A 19,957-nucleotide genomic window follows, 5' to 3' on the forward strand; every position below is an offset into this window, starting at 1 on the left:
CACATTGAGTATAATTATCTTAGTGCTGCACCTGCTGACCTCGAGGGTGGTTGGCAATGGGCGCACATCTCTACGGGCTAGAATGTAACACACAAGGCACAATAGCAAACAGACGTGTAGCATAGAGTTTAGAAGAGGATGGAAATGATGTAGTGTACTTACAACAAGCACGGAGGTCCTGACAACCTCAGAGACACTTTGCCTTAGTTCAGCCGCAGTGCCAGGTTTACTTAGTCCCCTTGTAAATTTCCTGGTCTCCGGGTGTACTGGAACTGACATGGTCGAGTCCTGCCTTTCATCAATTTCTTTAGGAATTTATAAAACGTCAAAGAAGAAGAGTAAAAACTGAATCATCAGCCGGCTTTTCCCGTTTCTCCGTCAGCACAAGAGCGCACCTTGAGTTTAAAACTGGGTCATGTTGTGCTGGTTCACTCTGCCTTTTTGATCTCATAATTTGCAACAATTACTAGTGAAAGTTGTATTGTATTATCCCGCAGCTGTTACATTCCCCCACTGAGTTGTTGTTGTCATAATAAACCATTCTTCCGCGCGTTCACCGTCTCATTACGGCTGTCCCTCGTTGGTCTCGCTTTGGTCGGTGTACATGCGACGCCAGCCAGAAAGCGTAATCTGCGTGCGTCGTTCTACCACGCTTCTCCACTCCTCCCTTCTCCAGTGATTTACAAAGGCCTGCCCAGTTCAGTTTCTATTTGAGCAGGCTAGGAACGTACTGTAATCATTGTTACAATAATATTCATAGGGGGGAAAAACTGTTTTTTTTTTATCGACATGTAACGTTGAAAGTAGAGAAGATACAATGCCATGTCTGTCACCATAGTGGAAATAATTGTTCAATGAATGTAGAATAACTATTAAAACGTGCATAATTTAAATAGAGTAAAGTAGTTCACACAACATTCTAAATTGGACGGTAAAAACCTAATGAGAATGACCAAGTTTGTTTTTAGGAGGACTACGTAGAATTCTTTCATCAGATTAAAATGATGCAATAACTTCGGGCCAGTGTGTGACTAGCACAATGGCACAGGTCTTATGTTATTGAGCAATGATGCCATCTATGGGAATACAAGAAACAAAATGTAAATTCTCTTGTAGTGTACTTAGGTGAAAGTGGTTAAAAACATTCCATGGGCAATCACACCTCTGTTAGCTATTATGGACTAGCAAAAGAACCCACAATACAAATGTTCAAATTAGGTTTTTATTGCTTTCATTTCCAAAGCGCTCTCTGGTGTCTGGGAAAACACAGCATTCCCTCAATAAGGAAAACCAAAGTTTTCCCTCTCTGTCATATGCATATATCCATTTAATTTAGACTTGTAAAGGTCTCTTTACATATGGGAGGCAGCCTAGTCCAACAAGGGCAATGGTGCTTGGAACTGAAAGTTTATATTTTGTTTCACACATATTCTTTAAAGCTTTCCATTACAGTTTCCTTCATAATACACAGATTATGAACATCTCACATTTCTCACACAATTGAGGGTGGAATATAATAATCTTCAGAACACCCTCTGAAGTATCCTTACAACAAAGCATAACAGGAATATTCACTTTACTTGAATAATGGCGTTAGTGGTGATGGTAACTACCCTGATAGCTTTATAAGTAGTTCTAGAGTTATGTTGATGATACAACAAAATATTCTGATATCTTACTTATCACAAGGTCTCTCACTGTCCAGAGACATCTTATTAAAAGAAAAATGTAATTTAAAGTGACCTTTTTTTTTTTTACAACACATTTCAAGTCTCCTTACCACCAATGTAGTAAAATTGCATTAAAAGTGTAGGAAAATGGTAAAACTGTTTGGCACTTTTTTATTATTATTTTTTATTATTATTTCCCCCCATAAAATAAACAAGGAGACAAAAATCTTGAGGATGCAGTGATATTCTAATCATCTATGAAAAAAACAAGTTTAAAAATGCAGAATCTCTGTATCAACAATCCAATGACAGAATGTGAAACCAGAAGTACAGTAAGTGATTCAGCCCGTTAGAAAACAGTATAAAATGGCATCCTACAAAAAGAGGTTCAGAGCTGAGTAAAAATGCTGAAAATGCAGTCTCTGATGCAGTCTAAACCAGCGGACATGTCACCATTAAAGCATTAAAAAGCACCAAGATTGTGCATGGACACTGCTCAATGTACATATGTCCCAGATATGTGTAGAAAAGGAAATCAAGAGTGTCCAGAGAAGTGAAGTAAATGTGGCGCCAGAGGGGCTCTGCTTCAGCTTGCTGCTTGGGGAGTCGTAGTGTGATGAGAGGCTAGATGTGGCCAGACCGTATGGGAGATTGTGGTAGGGAGAAGAGGCATGGAGACAGGGAGAGAGCCCTTGCTCTTTGGATCAGTACGGATGGGGCTCTTTCCGGCTCAGAATGCGGGTGATGCTGGCAGAGACTGTGGCACTGCGAATGACCTCCATCCACCTGTATGGAGAGAAAAAGACAGGGTTTCACACTGCCCAGTAACATCTGTAAACAAACATACTATACACAATACAGGATAGACAGAAGTGTACTGTACCTCTCAAAAGTGTATTCGCTCTCAGATCTGAAGTAGTAGACGTGGGATTTGAAATGCAGTTTGAAGACATAGTCCTTGTGGATGTTTTCAGACTCAGTGGGGATGGTGACAGAGTATCCCAACAGGGGGAGACTGGCCAGCGGATAGTCATCCTGAAGAGAGGGGAAAGGACCAAACAGGACCAAGCATTCTGAATGTTATAAAGCTACTAACATCCAGTAACAAACAGTTAAAGCAATCGGAATTTCAAGGAGCTACTCACTTTCACTCAGTGGTGTAAAGTACTTAAGTAAAAATACTTTGAAGTACTACTTAAGTAGTTTTTTGGGGTATCTGTACTTTACATGACCATTTTTATTTTTGACAACTTTTACTTCACTACATTCCTAAAGAAAATGATGTACTTTTTATCCATACATTTTCCCTGACACCCAAAAGTACCTAGTACATTTTGAATGCTCAGCAGGACAGGAAAATGGTCTAATTCACGCATCAAGAGAACATCCCTGGTCATCCCTACTGCCTCTGATCTGGAGGACTCACTAAACACACATGCTTTGTTTGTAAATTATGTCTGAGTGTTGGAGTGTGCCCCTGGCTATCCGTAAATGACAAAAACTAGAAAATTGTGCCGTCTGGTTTACTTAATATAAGCAATTTGAAATGATTTATACATGCACTTTTACTTCTGATACTTAAGTATATGTTTTTAAATTACATTTACTTCTGATACTTAAGTATATTTAAAACCAAATACTTTTACTCAAGTAAGACTTTTACTCTTTTACTTTATTTTACCAATTTTCTACTAAGGTGTCTTTACTTTTACTCAAGTATGACAATTGGGTACTTTTTCCACCACTGCTTTTCACTACAAAAACACTTGATAACACTATCATACTTTCATGGCGCATTTTAAAATGATAGAAAATCCCCCACGGCTACAGGTCACAGAACATGTGACAAAACATGAGTAACTAACTATAGCATTACTAACAATGGTTTCTTTCAGGTGGTGATTCTAATGGATTCAGGGGAGCTGTGCTGAAAGTGAGAGCAGATCAACTGGCATGGGGATGTGCGGAACTCCCTTACATGGCACATGGATTTGAAATTCCACAGAGAGATGGGATATTCTTAAATTAATAGGACATTGTTAGATTGTAAACAATACTGCCATGTTGAAGATCATGGATGATGAGCAGGAGGGTATGGGGTAATCCCCAACATACATTGCTGTGCTTCTGGCCTTCACCATCATACATGGATCATAAGGAGGGGGAGAGAGGAGAGTGTCGTCTTCCCCAGAACACATTGCTGTAGTTCTGGTACCATATGTATCAAGCGTCTCAGAGTGCTAACTTATAATTAATAAGATTACATGGACATGGGGGACCTGATTGTAGAGCAGCAATCCTACTCTGAGACACTTTGTGAATACGGGCCATGGTCTACACAGACAGACAAACACGAGGAGTTGGTGCTAGCCCTCACCTGGTGGGTCTTGTAGAAGAACAGGCTGAAGTTGGTGAAGACCACCCAGAGCTTCTGCCAGCCATTGCTGTTCTTGAACTTCCTCAGCAGGTTTCCTGACAGCTGATTCTACAGTAGAAAAACAATTTACAATCAGTGAACTTTGTTCATGTACTACATAGAAAAATTACATGACAAAAATAAAAAAAACAAGTAGAGGGAATTTCAACAAACACTTACAGCACCTTCAGTAACTATTCACACCCCATCACCTGTTCCACATGTTTTTGTGTTCCAGCCTGAATTTAAAATTGATTACATAAAAAAAAAAAATAACACTGGCCTACACACAATACCCCATAATGTCAAAGTGGAATTATGTTTTTAGAAATGTATTAAAAATGAAAAGCTGAAATGTCTTGAGTAAAGTATTCAACCCCTTTGTTATGGCAAGCCTAAATAAGTTCAATAAATAAGTTCAGGAGTAAAAATACGCTTAAACAAGTCACATAATAAGTTGCATGGACTTACTCTGTGTGCAATAATAGAGTTTAACATGATTTTTGAATGACTACCTCATCTCTGTACCCCACACATAAAAGTACGTAAGGTCCCTCAGTCGAGCAGTGAATTTCAAACACAGATTCAACCACAAAAAACAGGGAGGTTTTCAATACCTCGCAAAGGGTACCTATTGGTAGATGGGTAAAAAAATTGAGCATGGTGAAGGTATTAATTACACTTTGGATGGTGTATCAATACACCCAGTCACTACAAAGATACAGGTGTCCTTCCTAACTCAGTTGCTGGAGAGGAAGGAAACCTCTCATGGATTTCACCTTGAGGCCAATGGTGACTTTAAAACAGTTACAGAGTTTAATGGCTGTGATAGGAGAAAACTGAGGATGGATCAACAACATTGTAGTTACTCCACAATACTAACCTGAATGACAGAGTGAAAAGAAGGAAGCCTGTACAGAATACAAATATTCCAATACATGCATCGTTTGCAACAAGGCAAACTGCAAGACATGTGGCAAAAGAAATTAACTTTTTGTCCTGAATACAAAGCTTGGGGCAAATCCAACACAACACATCACTCAGTACCCCTCTTCATATTTCCAAGCATGGTGGTGGCTACATCATGTTATGGGTATGCTTGTCATCGGCATGGACTAGGGAGTTTTATAGGATAAAAAGAAAATGAATAGAGCTAAACACAGGCAAAATCCTAGAGAAAAACCTGGTTCAGTTTGCTTTCCAACAAACACTGGGAGACAAATTCACCTTTCAGCAGGACAATAACCTAAAACACAAGGCCAAATATACACTGGAGTTGCTTACCAAGATGATGTTTAATATTCCTTAGTGGCCTAGTTGCAGTTTTGACTTAAATCGTCTTGAAAATGTATGACAAGACTTGAAAATGTCTGTTTAGCAATGATCAACATCCAACAGAGCTTGATGAATTGTTAAAAGAATAATATGCAAATATTGTACAATCCAGGTGTGCAAAGCACTTCGAGACTTACCCAGAAAGACTCATAGCTTTAAATCGCTGCCAAAGGTGATTCTAACATGTATTGACTCAGGGGTGTGAATACTTATGTAAATGAGATATTTCTGTATTTCATTTTCAATAAATTAGCATTAATTTCTAAAAAACATGTTTTGACTTTGTCATTATGGGTTATTGTGTGTAGATGTGTGAGAAGAAAGAAAAAAAACAGAATGTGGAATAAGACAAGAGGTACGAATATTGTCTGAAGGCACTGTATGTTAGTGCGTAAGGAATAGTGTGCGCTGCACCGTAAGCTCTGAAAATAAACCCACTAATTAAGCCTGAGGCCTCTGTTCACTTCAGTGGTTTATCGGAGGTAAGTATAGCTATAAACAGACAGTGTCTATCCTGGGGTCCATCCAGCAACAGTTTAAAGTCACTGAACTAACAGTGGCCTCTATGGTCACTGTAAACAACTGCCATCTAGTGGCAATATAAAGCATTTACTGTAAACTGAGCCATCATTAAGGCTACCACTAACTTATTTTAGTTCATCGTAGGTCTTTACAGGTGAAAAGTGTTACACAAAAGCGTTACACTTTTCACCAACGACCTCAAAGAAGATACAAGGTGCTAGTATATGACAGTAATGCTACAATGCGATGGGGAGGCCTCTCCTCTCTCCCTGGCTCCTTTACCTCTAGACTCCTGCAGGAATCACTAAAGGAGAGGCTGTGAACTCGATACCAGCAGATAAGAGACAGAGGCACTGGTCCCTGGCCACTGCTGGGCCCCGAGAGGGAGGCCTCTGAGTCACTGACTGGACTAGGGTCCTCTACCACGGAGGACAGGCAGACAGACACACAGAAGAGACAGACAGAAAAGAGAGAGGGAGGGAGGGAGGAAAGGACAGAGACACAAAGACTGAGTAGGTGTAAACACACGCATGCACTGCAAGGGCTAAACACGGGGGGCGAGGGCGGGGGGACTAACGGTGAGTCCAGGCACGGCTCTGAAGGAGAGAAAAAAGGAGCGCAAAACCACACGAGACATCCACAGTAGAGATTAGATAAGAAAACCACACTGGAAGAGTTAGCCACAGAGGGCAAGATGAGAACAGTGTCCTTGCAGTGCACCCACCTCATGCTAAAGTCTGGTCTTGCTCTGGGCTCAGTATACAACATAACAGAGAAAATAAATAGCTTGTAAGATGCCGTCTCAGCTGCACTGAGATGTGCTGTTCAAGACTGAAAAACGTCGATGACATCCTGCCGAGTGTCCTATGTAGCAGTTCACAGAAGAGACAGTGCCAACAACTTGGGGACAAAGCACTGAGGTAATCTAATGTCTAAATAGCATAGGACAGAGAGAGAGGGTGGCACGGGAGGACATTGTTCCCAGGGGAGAGAAGCACATTCAATAAGGAGAGGAAACAGATACACACTCAGATACATAGTGAGTGAGAGATGGGGTAGGGGAGGGCAGAGCAGGACAGGTTAGGACTGGTTGTGGTACCTCCACAGCTATGCTAAAGTCCACCATGGACACGCTGGTGTTCCTGTGCCAGCACACGTGCACCGTGGTGTTACCACGGTGAGGGGCCTGCCTCTCCAGGGAGGTGCGTGACGCCATCAGGTCGTCCTCAGACTCCGCCTCCGCACAGGAGTCCTCTGTTGTGGATTCTGGGAAATTCAGGAAGCGGTTAATTCCACATACACACGGTGACAACGTGGGAAGACGGATCCTACTGTAAAACCTGATGAGATAAATAGTAGCACAATACTTCATAGTGGCTAGGTTTATAAATACATGCAGACAGGCTGTATGAAATCATTTGAAAAATAATTTCAATCAAGGCTTTATAAACCATCAATTTGAAGCATTGTATTTGAGCTTATTCAAGCTCATTTCGGATGTATAGGTTGGCCCATTCTGCCTCTGAAGTTTCTGGAAGAGTACCAACTGTCTGTGCAATGAGTGAACAGTATGGTGAGAATTCAGCAATAACTCATTAACTCATGGGGTTGAAGATTCTCGATACACTACTAGTTGTTCCATATGGCAGGCCCAGTGCCATTGCTCTAAAGTCTGTGTACTGCAGTATCAGTGTCAACTTACTGTTATCAGTCAGACTTCTGGCCAGCAGGTCAGCTGTGTGGCCGTTGCTGGTCTCTGCCAAGTCAATGGCCATCTTAATGTCCTCCATCCACTTCTCCATCTCTGACAGGGAACTGGATGGGGGGGGGGGGGGGGGGGGGGGGAGAAAGAAAGAGAGAGAAAGAAAGAGAGAGAGAAATGGACAGAAAAAGTAATGCATTTTTTTCACCAGTGCTGGGCTTGACCTAATAAATATTTCATGCAGTTATTTTTATGACCAAGTGTGCTGTATAAATAATGAATGTGTCTTTGTGATTATACAAATGTCTCATTGTCAACTGAGGTGCTGAGGGGACCGGTCGCCTGCTGATTCACCAACCACTTTATTCTGAATACCGACCACTTTATTCATACCAGAGCAAACATGAAAACACACATCCCTGTACACATACTGTTGTCTGGCATCTGTTGAACGACTGACTACCCAATAGTCCAGCTCGTTCGGAGTTCGGACCACAGACTCACCTAGCTGCTACCACCACTGACTGACGCTGCCCAACCAGGGTGAAGGCGTGAGGCACACCCCACTCGTCCTCGCTCTCCCGGATCTGGGGACACACAGACACAGTCAGTCAACACATGGGGCATGAGAGGAACAAATCTGCTTGTGGGAGAGAGGGACTGCGTGTGTGTGAGAGAGAGAGAAAAAGGGGGACAGGGAGAGAGCAACAGAGGGGGAATTAAAGAGAGACACAGATGGTAGGGGAGTTACTGTGGCACAGCACGCTAGTTTATTTACAGCAAGTAATTACAAACTTGTGACAGCTACTGTACTCTACTGTGCTGCACTCCACGCCAGGGCACAAGAGGGGGGTTAAGAAAAGGTGAAATAAGAGAGTCAACTTACTGTCATGTCATGGAGAGGGAGCTGCCCATGCACTTTGAACTGGTTCGTCGCTGTCATCCCTCGACTCGTATACAAGAGGACATCATTGAACTGTCACCAAAGAACAAGAGAACAGTGAAGGCAATCATTAACGGGTTATTAATAGCCACACCAACCTCATTTATTGACTTCACACAAAAAGAACACCGAACGATTGTTTGTGGCTCGGCGAATACATTGGCTCTGTTGGGCATACGCCTGTTGCAACAGCACTAGATAACATTCAAGCTGTTTCTAACATGAATCATGATTCAGATGAGTCTTGGTCTCATTAGATGCCCTACAATAACGAATAGGGACACTGGCTCAAAAACAGTAAACAGCTGCGTAGAAAGATAAGGAAGCCGTCATCTTTGAGGCATTTTGTACAAAGTCATTCGTACTGAGGAGGTTAAACACCGGGCTCTACTTTCCATAGCCGTCTATCTTGTGAGATCACTCGACTGAATAATCTGTTTAATAACTCATTCAGGATGACACCTCAGATGCATTGCAGACATTACCAGGAAAAACATTCGTTGCTGGAGGCCTTTTCCAGACAGCTTGCTGAGACAGCCTAACCGGATGAACTCCTGAAAAACACCAATCACAACAAATTCCATCACAACATCTCAGGGAAAGATAAAAACTGATAAAAACAAATGACTTTTTCAAACTGGCTACTCTCACATACAAAATGTTGATAATGGATTGCGTCCAAAATGGCACCCTATTCCTTACATAGTGCACTGCTTTTGCACTATATAGGGAATAGGGTGCCTTCAGGGACGCATCCAGATCCCTACTTGAACTCACCCGCCCTGGAGTGACTAGACTGTCGATACCAATCAAATCCTTCTTAAGCTCCAGAAGCTTCTGGAAGTTCTCCATCTTGATCATGCTGCCGTGGAGTTGGGCCACCACCTCTGACACGTCCGCCAGCGCGGCTACGGGAGAGGACACAGCAACGCTCAGTATGTGATGTCATAGGCCTCAACTGCACCAGGGGGGCTCCCTAAGCTAGCCCGGCCTCAGAGAGCCCCTGACGGCTAGAGAACAGTAACAGTTACCTCTGCAGTCCCTGAAATCCACGTGTGTGGGGGGGTAGTGTTTGCACAGACGCTCCAGGATCTGCTTGTAATGCAAGAGGCGGTGCAGGGGCCTGAGGATGAACACGTTGAGAGGGATGTAGCACACCTTCTGCAGCTCAAAGTCCCGGACCAGCACCTCCAGCCGCCGGGAGCCCCGGCACGCCTTCTCCAGCTCAACCAGGGCCTCCGAGTGCTTCTGGAGGTGGGCGGTCAGCGGCTGGAATAGAGTAGGGTTGAGTAGAATAGATCTTTATTGGCCATTTGCACGCACACACACACACACACACACACACAACAGGCTACGGGGAGCACAGGGTCAGCTGCAAAACAATGCCCCTGGAGCAAGGTACGATAGTTTGTACAAGTCAGCATACATTGGTCATGGTGCAGATACAAAGTGAATTTGATATAAAGTGCAAGAAAAAGCTGCCAAAACCTTTAGGCCCTGTAGATTCTTCAGCATGACATCACCGATGCGCTGGTAATCTCCTTTGATGTGGGCATTGGAGCGCCCTTCCCTATAAAAAGATAAAACACTAGCAACTTCATCTCTCTGGAACAGTTTCATGCTATGCTGTGTGCTGAGAGATTTCTGCTGTGGACAGCAGAAGAATTTGAAGCACTTAAAGCCATATTTCATATTCATGTGAGCTCCAACACTCATGCAAGGACATTTAAATGGCGTTCAAGTGAAACGGGTGTCGTTTGACTGCACCGCTGAAAACCGCAAGCAGGTGTCTACCTTGAGCATGAATTGCAGTTGACAGCTAGATATAGCACCATGCAGACTGACCTTTCTCCATGCTCGTTCATTCAAAATATGAACCAATACGTTATGGAGAGGGTAGTACAAGCCCAAAGAGGACATTTAGAATGTTATGCCTTTGAGATTACAACCCCTCTTCACTGACAAAACCCTCTACCAGATCTAAATAAAAGGTCAACAGTCAGGAGAGGGCTAAAATAAGTCAACCCTACGTCACATTTGAATATGTAAAACGAAAAACAAGATAGCCAGCTACATGTATCTGTGCTCTGTATTCGGTCTGCTGATTTGCCTTTGGGGCTTTAGCCACGCCAGAGATCGGCCATGTTTTGAGAGAAAACACAGTCAGATCTTGCGTGGAGGTCTCTTTCGCTCTCGTTTGGTCTTGTAGTAAGTCTGGACATGTGATGCTGATCACTACAGTATGAAGTCTGTAGCAGTGACAGTCTGCCAGCCAGGGCTGTCTGTGCCACCATGGGGAGCTCTGATGTAAGGACCGCATTATTAAGAACAGCAGACAGTGGAAAAACCCACAGGCTAGGAGAAGTAGTGGCTTGATGCAGCGCGACTGTTGCCATAGCAACCCCAGCTCCCCAGGTCATCCACGGGAGGAGGTGCGTCTCTGCGATGAGGCCTCCCAGACTGAATGTCAATACCGCTCATTAGACAAAGACCAGGCCCCGGGATCAATGAGCCCAATTCACAATGACAAACCCCAACTGTGTTCTTATTCTAAGGGGACCTTACACAAAACGAGGCTAAGAGCACTGGCATTTTAAGAAAAATGACCTGAACTATAAAAGAGATGTATCATTATGATGGATTATAGTCATCCAGTGAGGTACAAGGCCTTTCATGCCATCTCACCACAGAGCCAGTCTCTGCTCCACCTCTCTGAGGAAGCCGGAGTGGAACTTGTACAGAGGGTCAAAGTTGGAGAAGATGGTGCTCTTCAGGGAGTCCGGCGCAGCTTCATCTTTACCCACCAAGTTCTGAAAAGACTGGGATGACACACACACACACACACACACACACACACACACACACACACACACACACACACACACACACACACACACACACACACACACACACACACACACACACACACACACACACACACACACACACACACACACACACACACACACACACACACACACAGAGAGAGAGAGTTCTGCATTAGAGCACACTCTTTATTGTGCAAATCGTGACATTCTCAATTGCCAGTAGCCAAAAGAGGACTTGCAATCTAATGAGGTGAAATGCAGTGTTTCTGGTGAATTAGGAGCCCATCTGCTTGGATTGCATTAGAATCTGCCTGATGTGCTGCTGCCAAAAGACCTCTGTGCTGTTGTTTAGCAACAATCACATTGGCCTCATGGCTTCCACCAAATCCTTTAACGACCTGTAGATGAATGGAGGAATCGACCTGGAGATGAATGGAAGAAATGGAGGAATCAATAGCCCATCATTCCTGACAAGACCCAGGGGGAGTCTATCATTAAAGGCTACCTGATCAGATTAAAAGGGAAGCTATAGCCTGATGTGGTTTGGGGTGGTGGAGTTGGAGGGTGGTTTAGCTGGTGTGCGTCCCATATGACACCTTATTCCCAATATAGTGCACTATATATATATACGCCCATAGTGTTCTGGTCAAAAGTAATGCAAAAGTATTCACACCCCTTGACTTTATCCACATTTTGTTTGGTTACAAAGTGGGATTAAAATAGATTTAATTGACAACGATCTAGACAAAATACTCTGTAATGTCAAAGTGGAAGAATTTATATATATTTTTAAATGAATGGATGATAAAAAAACAAATATATCTTAACTCGATAAGTATTCAACCCCCTGAGTCAATACATGTTAGAATCACCTTTAGCAGTGATTACAGCTCTGAGTCTTTCTGGGTAAGTCTCTAACAGCTTTGACCACCTGAATTGTACAATAACTGCCCTTATTCTTTAAAAAAATTATTCAAACTCTGTCAAGTTGGTTGTTAATTATTGCCAGACAGCCATTTTCAAGTCTTCTAGATTTTCAAGCTGATTTAAGTCAAAACTGTAACTAGGCCACTCAGGAACATTCAATGTCATCTTGGTAAGCAACTCCAGTTGCTTCAGTAAGTATTTACACCCCTTGACTTCAACATTTTATTGTGTTACAGCCTGAATTTAAAATATATTAATATATCATAATGTCAAAGTGGAATGATGTTTTTTGAATTTTTAACAAATTAATTAAAAATGAAAAGCTGAAATGTCTTAAATTAACCCCTTTGTTATGGCAAGCCTACATAAGTTCAGGAGTAAAAATTTGCTTAACAAGTCACATAATAAATTGGATGATCTTCGAATGACTACCTCATATCTGTTCTCCCACACACAAAATGATCAGTAAGGTCCCTCAGTCAAGCAGTGAATTTCAAACACAGATTCAACCACAAAGACCAGGGAGGTTTTCCAATGCCTCGCAAAGAAAGGCACCTCTTGCTAGATGGGTAAAAAATTATAATGCAGACATTGAATATCCCTTTGAGCATGGTGAAGTTATTAGTTACACTTTGAAGCACAGTGGTGCTTCAAAGTGTAAGTTTTCAAAGTTTTCAAGCACAGTGGTGGCTGCATCATGTTTTGGGTATGCTTGTAATCATTAAGGAATTAGGAGTTTTACAGGATAACAAATAAATGGAATGACGCTAAGCACAGGCAAAATCCTAGAGGAAAACCTAGTTCAGTCTGCTTTCCACCGGACACTGGGACATCTATTCACCTTTCAGCAGGACAATAACTTAAAACACAAGGCCACATCTACACTGGAGTTGCTTACCAAGAAGGCCGTGAATGTTCCTGAGTGGTTGAGTTACAGTTTTGACTTAAATCTGCTTGAAAATCTATGGCAAGACCTGAAAATGTTTGTCTAGCAATGATCAACAACCAATTTGACAGAGCTTGAAGAATTAAAAATAATAATAATGCCAAATATTGTACAATCCAGTCTCTTAGAGACTTACCCAGAAAGACTCACAGCTGTAATCACTGCCAAAGGTGATTCTGTCATGTATTGACTGGGGTGTGAATACTTATGTAAATGAGATATTTCTGTATTTTATTTTCAATACGTGTACAAAATGTCTAAAACATGTTATCACTTTTTCATTTTGGGGTATTGTGTGTAGATGGATGTGAAAAAATAATACATTTAATCCATTTTGAATTCAGGGTGTAACAACAAAATGAGGAATAATTCAAGGGGCATAAATACTTTTTGAAGGCAGTGTATATTTGGCCTTGTATTTTAGGTAATTGTCCTGCTGAAAGGTGAATTTGTCTCCCAGTGTCTGTTGGAAAGCAGACAACCAGGTTTTCGCCTGTGCTTAGCTCCATTTAGTTTATTTTTATCCCAAAAAACTAACTAGTCCTTGCCTATGATAAGCATACCCATTACATGATGCAGCCACCACCATGCTTGAAAATATGAAGAGTGGTACTCAGTGATGTGTTGTGTTGGCCCCAAACATAATGTTTGTATTCAGCACAAAAAGTCAATTTATTTGGCACAGGATGCACGATTTGGAATATTTTTATTATGTACAGGCTTCCTTCTTTTCACTCTGTCATTTATGTTAATATTGTGGAATAACTACAATGTTATTGATCCATCCTCAGTGTTCTGCTTTAAAGTCACCATTGGCCTCATGGTGAAATACCCGAGTGGTTTCCTTTCTCTCCGGCAACTGAGTTAGGAAGGACGCCTGTATCTTTGTGGTGACTGGGTGTATTGATACGCCATCCAAAGTGTAATTAATAACTTCACTACGCTCAAAAGGATATTCAACGTCAGATTTTTTTTATTTTTTTATTACCCATCTACCAATAGGTGCCCTTCTTTGTGGGACATTGGAAAACATCCCGGGTTTTTGTGGTTTTGTGAGTAGGCCAGTGACACAAAATCTCAATTTAATACATTTTAAAATCAGGCTGTAAGACAACAAAATGTCAAAAAAAGTCAAGAGGTGTGAATACTGTATGAAGGCAGTGTAGAAAGGAGAGGAACAGGGTTTAGAGGAGGTAAAGCAGGGTGCTGCTGAAAGGCCTTGGGAAGCAGACAGCAGGCAGCAGCTGTTTCTCAGATGACTTAACAACACCAGCCAATGGGGGAGGGTGGAGAGGGGGAGGGAAAAAAATGAGAAAGAATGAGAAAGAAGAGAGAGACAAAGAGTGACCGTAAGAGAAAGAGCAGCCAAGACAAATGTTTATGAGAAGTGTAAAAGGCTTCTCTAAACATCAGAGAAGACAAGAAGCGGCGGCCGCCCATATAAACAGCGAGAGAAGAGAGTGGTTCTGCAGTCTCTGTTTCCACATCTGTGAACGCTGCTACAACCAGATGATGTTCACAGGGTGAATACTGAATACTGACTTCATACTGCACAACTAAAACACTTGCTGCCCCCCCCCCCTTCCCCAAAAGACGTGTAAATATTGGACTATAAATTGTTGCTGTATTAAACTTATGCTAAAACGTTTATTTTATTCTACTGAGCCATTTACTTTATGTTCATATTATTATATTTTATCACGTCGTATTGCTGTTGCATTGTGGAGAAGGAACCTGCAAGTAAGAATTTCGCTGGATGGTGTATACCATGTGTGTCCCGTACATACGACTAATAAAACGTGACACCTACACTCACAGCAACTTCCTTCACTGATTGCAATACACTGGAAGGAGATGTTCCTTTTTTTTAATATCCTGTTTTCTTTTGCGTCTCCCTTGAGACAAACAAAAAGGCGTCCATATGTTTGTCTGTACAGAGGCGGTGGGAGCCAAAAGGAAATGACTAAAATAGGATGGCAGCCCAACGTTAAGCAGGGACATTCAAGGCCGTGGATCTCATTGCACTGTATATTCACAGCCTTGGGTGAGATAAACAGATTAAGACATTTCATAGCAGTCTCAGAGTATTTTCCCCACCTGCCAAAAAACATCTCCCACCCCCACCACCACTGCATGGATCCCTGTGTGTTTGCCATATGCTCTTTTGTAAAGCAGCTAGCCGGAATAATCAATGTTTTCTGCCCAGAGGACAGCATGGGAGAAAATAAACAAAAGATCAGTGTTGAGTCCCTGAGAGAGCGGAAAAATCTATCTGGTGATGGGCCTTACCACAGTCACGACCTCCAGGTCCTTCAAATAGGTCCTCTCTGTGGTCAGCAGCTCCTTGGCAATAAAGTAGGCCTTGTCAGTGGGGAATCTCTGTGAAAGGAAGAGGACAGAGTGTTTAACTGAGCAGAGACAACACAGTAAGCTGTAGACTGTGTCTTGGGTATTTTTTTCACATTTTGTGTCAACAATTCCAGTGCTAAGACATGTAGCCCAGTTACAGTACATCACATTTCGTACAGTGTTCACAGCACTGGTCCCTGTGGGTAGTTATTTAGGCCAGGTAATCTGGGTCCTCTGCTATTTTAGGTACTATGTGACTGTAGCCTCTTTGAAGCTGGTTATGCTAACTGGAGATTTAAAACCACAATGACGTCCACACAGCAACTGACAACAATCCCTCTCTAGTTCTAATCATTTAATGGGGGCCCTCTCTGGACCACAAACCTTCCTCCGAACCTCGTCTTCATCGTCGGTGCGCACGCTTCCGGCATCGTTGAGCAGGGGGCTGGTAAGGGGGGAGGGCTGCCGACCGTCCGGACTGTGACCACAGAGCTCGACTGGCTTCTGACCGTTGACCATGCCCTGGGAGTTACCGGAGGAGGCGGAGAGATGAGGGCTGTTGGACACCACTCCTGCTGTAGCGAAGGAGAGGGGGGTGAGAAATGAGAAAGAGTTAGAGACGAACAAGTTAAATTACAGCCATATACATCTTATAGTATTGTCCCAGGGATAATAATGAGAGCTAAAATGGGGGATGTGCCTTGCCTGTAGCTAGTTACTGTAGCTACTTGCATCCAGACAAGAGTCACCCATGACTCACTCTGCTGCCCAGACAGCTCTAGTGCTCTTCTCTCTCTGTAATGTCTGCCATTTCAGCATGATACCATCAGGATTACGCTGCTGTTGGGTTGAATACAGTATTATGAATGACTGGAATCGCTTACCTAAATCAACTACACTGCCACTAGGATGTTCACTAGGGACACTTGATTGCATACTTGCCCACTACCGTCTCCTGTCCTCTGATAGCACCACGTTGGCATGGACAGAACAATGATTAAACCAGCAACATCTCTGGTGAACACCTTACAGACGCCACGATACTACATTCTACAATGGAGGGGACAGCTGTGACAACAAGCACCACGGGAATACCAAACACGGACTACATAAACACAGCCACGAGACACACACACAAATGAGTGTATATAAAAAACACACTATAAACACACACACGTACATTTAACAGAGCTATGCTACATCTACGACAGCACAGGAGGATGAGGATGGGACTAGCGTCTAAAAACGCTCACGAGACAATGTCGGGGGGTGGGGTGGGGGTGGTCTTTATAAAAGAAGATTCCAGAGTCCCACTTCATAAAGGTCAACTTTATTGACACTAGTGCACAACCGTATACAAGGTTAAAAAGTGTAGAAAGTCTCCCGGGAAAGAGAAGAGCCGGTAAAATCAGTATCAGAGCCCAGTGAGTGTCAAAGCAACATCAACACGAGACCGTAGCAAACAGTGTGTGACGGAAGTGAGTAAGAGAGCGAGTGAGTGAGAGAAAGAGGGAAAGAGAAACAAGTCAAGTTGGAATTTACAACAAGCATATTCTGGGACTTGTCTAATAGTACCTGTAGGTGTCACAAAGCGCTTCCCAGAATAATCTCTCTATTGCAGTATTACTACGGATATAATACCACTTCACTAAAACTTTATTAAGACAGTCAGTTGCTTTAGAGGGAGCATACCGATTGTACACTCAAGCTATATTATACAAATCAATTGTGTCAATCGTAGGAGCAGCACAATCTGCAGAAGAAGCATTTTGTGTCCACTCGTTGTAAAATTGAACTTAAGTCAAAGTTTAATGGGTGAGCAGTAATCATCGTAACGTAATGCACATTGTCGTCTCAGATGGACCAAATTTTACCTTACTGCTGAAAATGCTACTGGCTTGTCTGATGTGAGTTATATCTACCTGGTGAAATGTTACAGTAGGTAGGAGCGAGAGAGTGAGGTGAGGGTACATACATCGTGAAACAGCCAGGGCAAGAAAGCATCAACATCATGCCAGAGCCCTGGGTTAGCTTCTTGGACATGCAATGGAACCAAGCCCGCGGTCGAGACTAGCACACACACAAGCCTGGCCTATAGAGCCATGAGTTTAAGCCTGGCACACAATATATTACTATAGAGTAGGTGTAGTGAATGTGTTGGTATCGAATACAAATCATGACCCGAAATATCAGCCGTGTGCAACAGCCCAACGCCACAGAGCCATAAGACAGTGCTTGGTGTGCCTGACAGGGTTCTCCTTGCCTGCAGTGATCCAGTGACCAGCGCTACTCTCCTACTGTTCCCTCTCACACTTAACCTGGGAGTCATCAATGAATCTGGTAAAAACAACATTGTGTTATTATTTACAGTTTATATTCATTTTGGACCATGTTAATAAATAGGACCAATATCATAAAATGACACAATAGATAATAAATACTATGTACACATGGATAAAGTCCAAGCTAAAAGCGTCTCAAAGATCCTAGACTAGCAGAAGCCCGTGGCATTGATGGATGAGCTGAGAGACTTTGAGACGCTGCCCTTAAATTGCCTTTCAGACACATAACATGCAGCACATACTGAAACCTGCCTCCATGTTCCCCGCTTATTCCCTGGTTCCTGTCATCCTGAACAAAGTCATTTCTCAATTCCCCAGTCCTACATTCTAGTTCTCTGTACTCTCTGCTGACAGTTACCGGGACCACTGCAGTAAAGGAGACCCAGTTTAACCCCTTTTTTCTTCACACAGTCAGTTACAGAACAGCAAAACATCAGGACAGTACAGGAACAGGTTAACATGCTTTCAGAGCAGGGAAATAGAGACAAGGTGAGATTTAACCCCTTAAGTGTTGCATGCTGACAGAACAGAACAGTGTTTCAAATTGGACAAGGAAATAAAAAAATAAAAAAATAAAAAGCATTGTGATATAAGGTCAATAAATCCTTAATCAAAATGATACACTGCAAACAAATGACAAGGAGAATGAAGCAAAAGAAAGAAAAAAAAATCGGGGACAGCAAGAAAACAAATAAACACAAAAGTGCAGAGTAATTTTGTTAGGGAAAAATGGCTACCTTTGCAATGCTGGAGGAAAAGAACAAATCAGTGAGATAAGTATACCCCTGGAGTTCGCTGAACAATAGAGAATGACCGCTTACAAGAGATGTTTAGGGAGACAAGGAGAAGAAGAGATGCCAACAGTGGGCATCAGAGCCATATTATACCACCAACACCTGAGGTCTCTCACACACACACACACACACACACACACACACACACACACACACACACACACACACACACACACACACACACACACACACACACACACACACACACACACACACACACACACACTCTCTTAGGTCTAATAAAACATGCCTAAAACCACAGACAATTGCTTTTCTGGACAACTAGTACTAGCACTGTCCAGTAGTACTAACTGGGTATGGATATCTGCTGGTATGTCAAGTCTTTAAAATAACGTTCCTTCGTTAAAACGGATGTTCGCCAGAACAAACTACGTCTATGAAAAATTATTGTGGCTCTGTTTGCATATATATATATATATATATATATATATATATATATATATATATATATATATATATATGCAAACAGAGCCACAATAATTTTATATATATATAATATAATATATATATATAACACCAGTCAACAGTAGTTAGCTGAATTTCAATCCGTTGAGCATTTGTACAGAACACAGGGTTACTGTAAACATAGTGAATATGAAATGAGGAGTTGGGACGTGCTGCAGGCGAACTGGAAGCTTTCTCAGCACCAAACAAAGACATGACCTACTTCTCTCACTACGGACACCAATTAGATATCGACCGCATGTACAGTACAAGCAAAACCCACGTCTATACTCAATACTATTGTGCCCTCCTAAGCAACTCCCTAAATATCAACAATTAATCACAGACATAGAACATTAACACAGAACATTACAGGAAACTGCCTGTCTGTCTCCTCTATCTCTAGACACAGTTTACTCAACACAAACCAATCCATCACAAAAGTCTACAGATACGATCATAACGATTACAAAAGCAATACAAGTGCATATACAGTACCGTATAAAACGTAAACCAACTCCCCCATCGACATGCTATCAAACAACAACATATTGTCAATTTACAGAATGGATGTTATATCAACGATGGGCGACTCCAGTCCTCGGGCTGGAGTGATGTCACACTTTTCTCCCCATCCCTAGCAAACACAGCTGATTCAACTAATTGCATTCTAAACTGAAGATCATGATTAGTTGATTATTGGAGTCAGGTGTGTCAG

The 19,957-nt window shown here is 42.4% G+C and overlaps 1 protein-coding gene across 2 annotated transcripts in view; it reads right to left on the reverse strand.

The window, feature by feature from the left end:
- Positions 1 to 1,744: 1,744 nt before the first annotated feature.
- LOC120058272 (FERM, ARHGEF and pleckstrin domain-containing protein 1-like) overlaps positions 1,745 to 19,957 on the reverse strand; it is an 81,892-nt gene continuing 63,679 nt past the window's right edge. Inside the window, exons 14-27 of one of the 2 annotated variants that reach the window (XM_039006812.1) lie at positions 16,035 to 16,210; positions 15,579 to 15,668; positions 11,274 to 11,407; positions 10,077 to 10,158; positions 9,620 to 9,857; positions 9,366 to 9,496; positions 9,074 to 9,142; positions 8,532 to 8,621; positions 8,150 to 8,232; positions 7,646 to 7,758; positions 7,043 to 7,209; positions 4,048 to 4,155; positions 2,554 to 2,705; positions 1,745 to 2,456 (exon numbers count right to left, since the gene is read on the reverse strand). In XM_039006812.1, coding sequence (XP_038862740.1) covers positions 2,375 to 2,456; positions 2,554 to 2,705; positions 4,048 to 4,155; positions 7,043 to 7,209; positions 7,646 to 7,758; positions 8,150 to 8,232; positions 8,532 to 8,621; positions 9,074 to 9,142; positions 9,366 to 9,496; positions 9,620 to 9,857; positions 10,077 to 10,158; positions 11,274 to 11,407; positions 15,579 to 15,668; positions 16,035 to 16,210 — 1,715 coding nt within the window. In that variant the 3' untranslated portion in view covers positions 1,745 to 2,374. Of the gene's footprint in view, positions 2,457 to 2,553; positions 2,706 to 4,047; positions 4,156 to 7,042; positions 7,210 to 7,645; positions 7,759 to 8,149; positions 8,233 to 8,531; positions 8,622 to 9,073; positions 9,143 to 9,365; positions 9,497 to 9,619; positions 9,858 to 10,076; positions 10,159 to 11,273; positions 11,408 to 15,578; positions 15,669 to 16,022; positions 16,211 to 19,957 lie in introns of both variants that reach the window. The other variant, XM_039006811.1, reaches the window with a different exon arrangement.

This window comes from Salvelinus namaycush, chromosome 13 (assembly GCF_016432855.1).
Source record: "Salvelinus namaycush isolate Seneca chromosome 13, SaNama_1.0, whole genome shotgun sequence".
Classification (NCBI taxonomy): domain Eukaryota; kingdom Metazoa; phylum Chordata; class Actinopteri; order Salmoniformes; family Salmonidae; genus Salvelinus; species Salvelinus namaycush.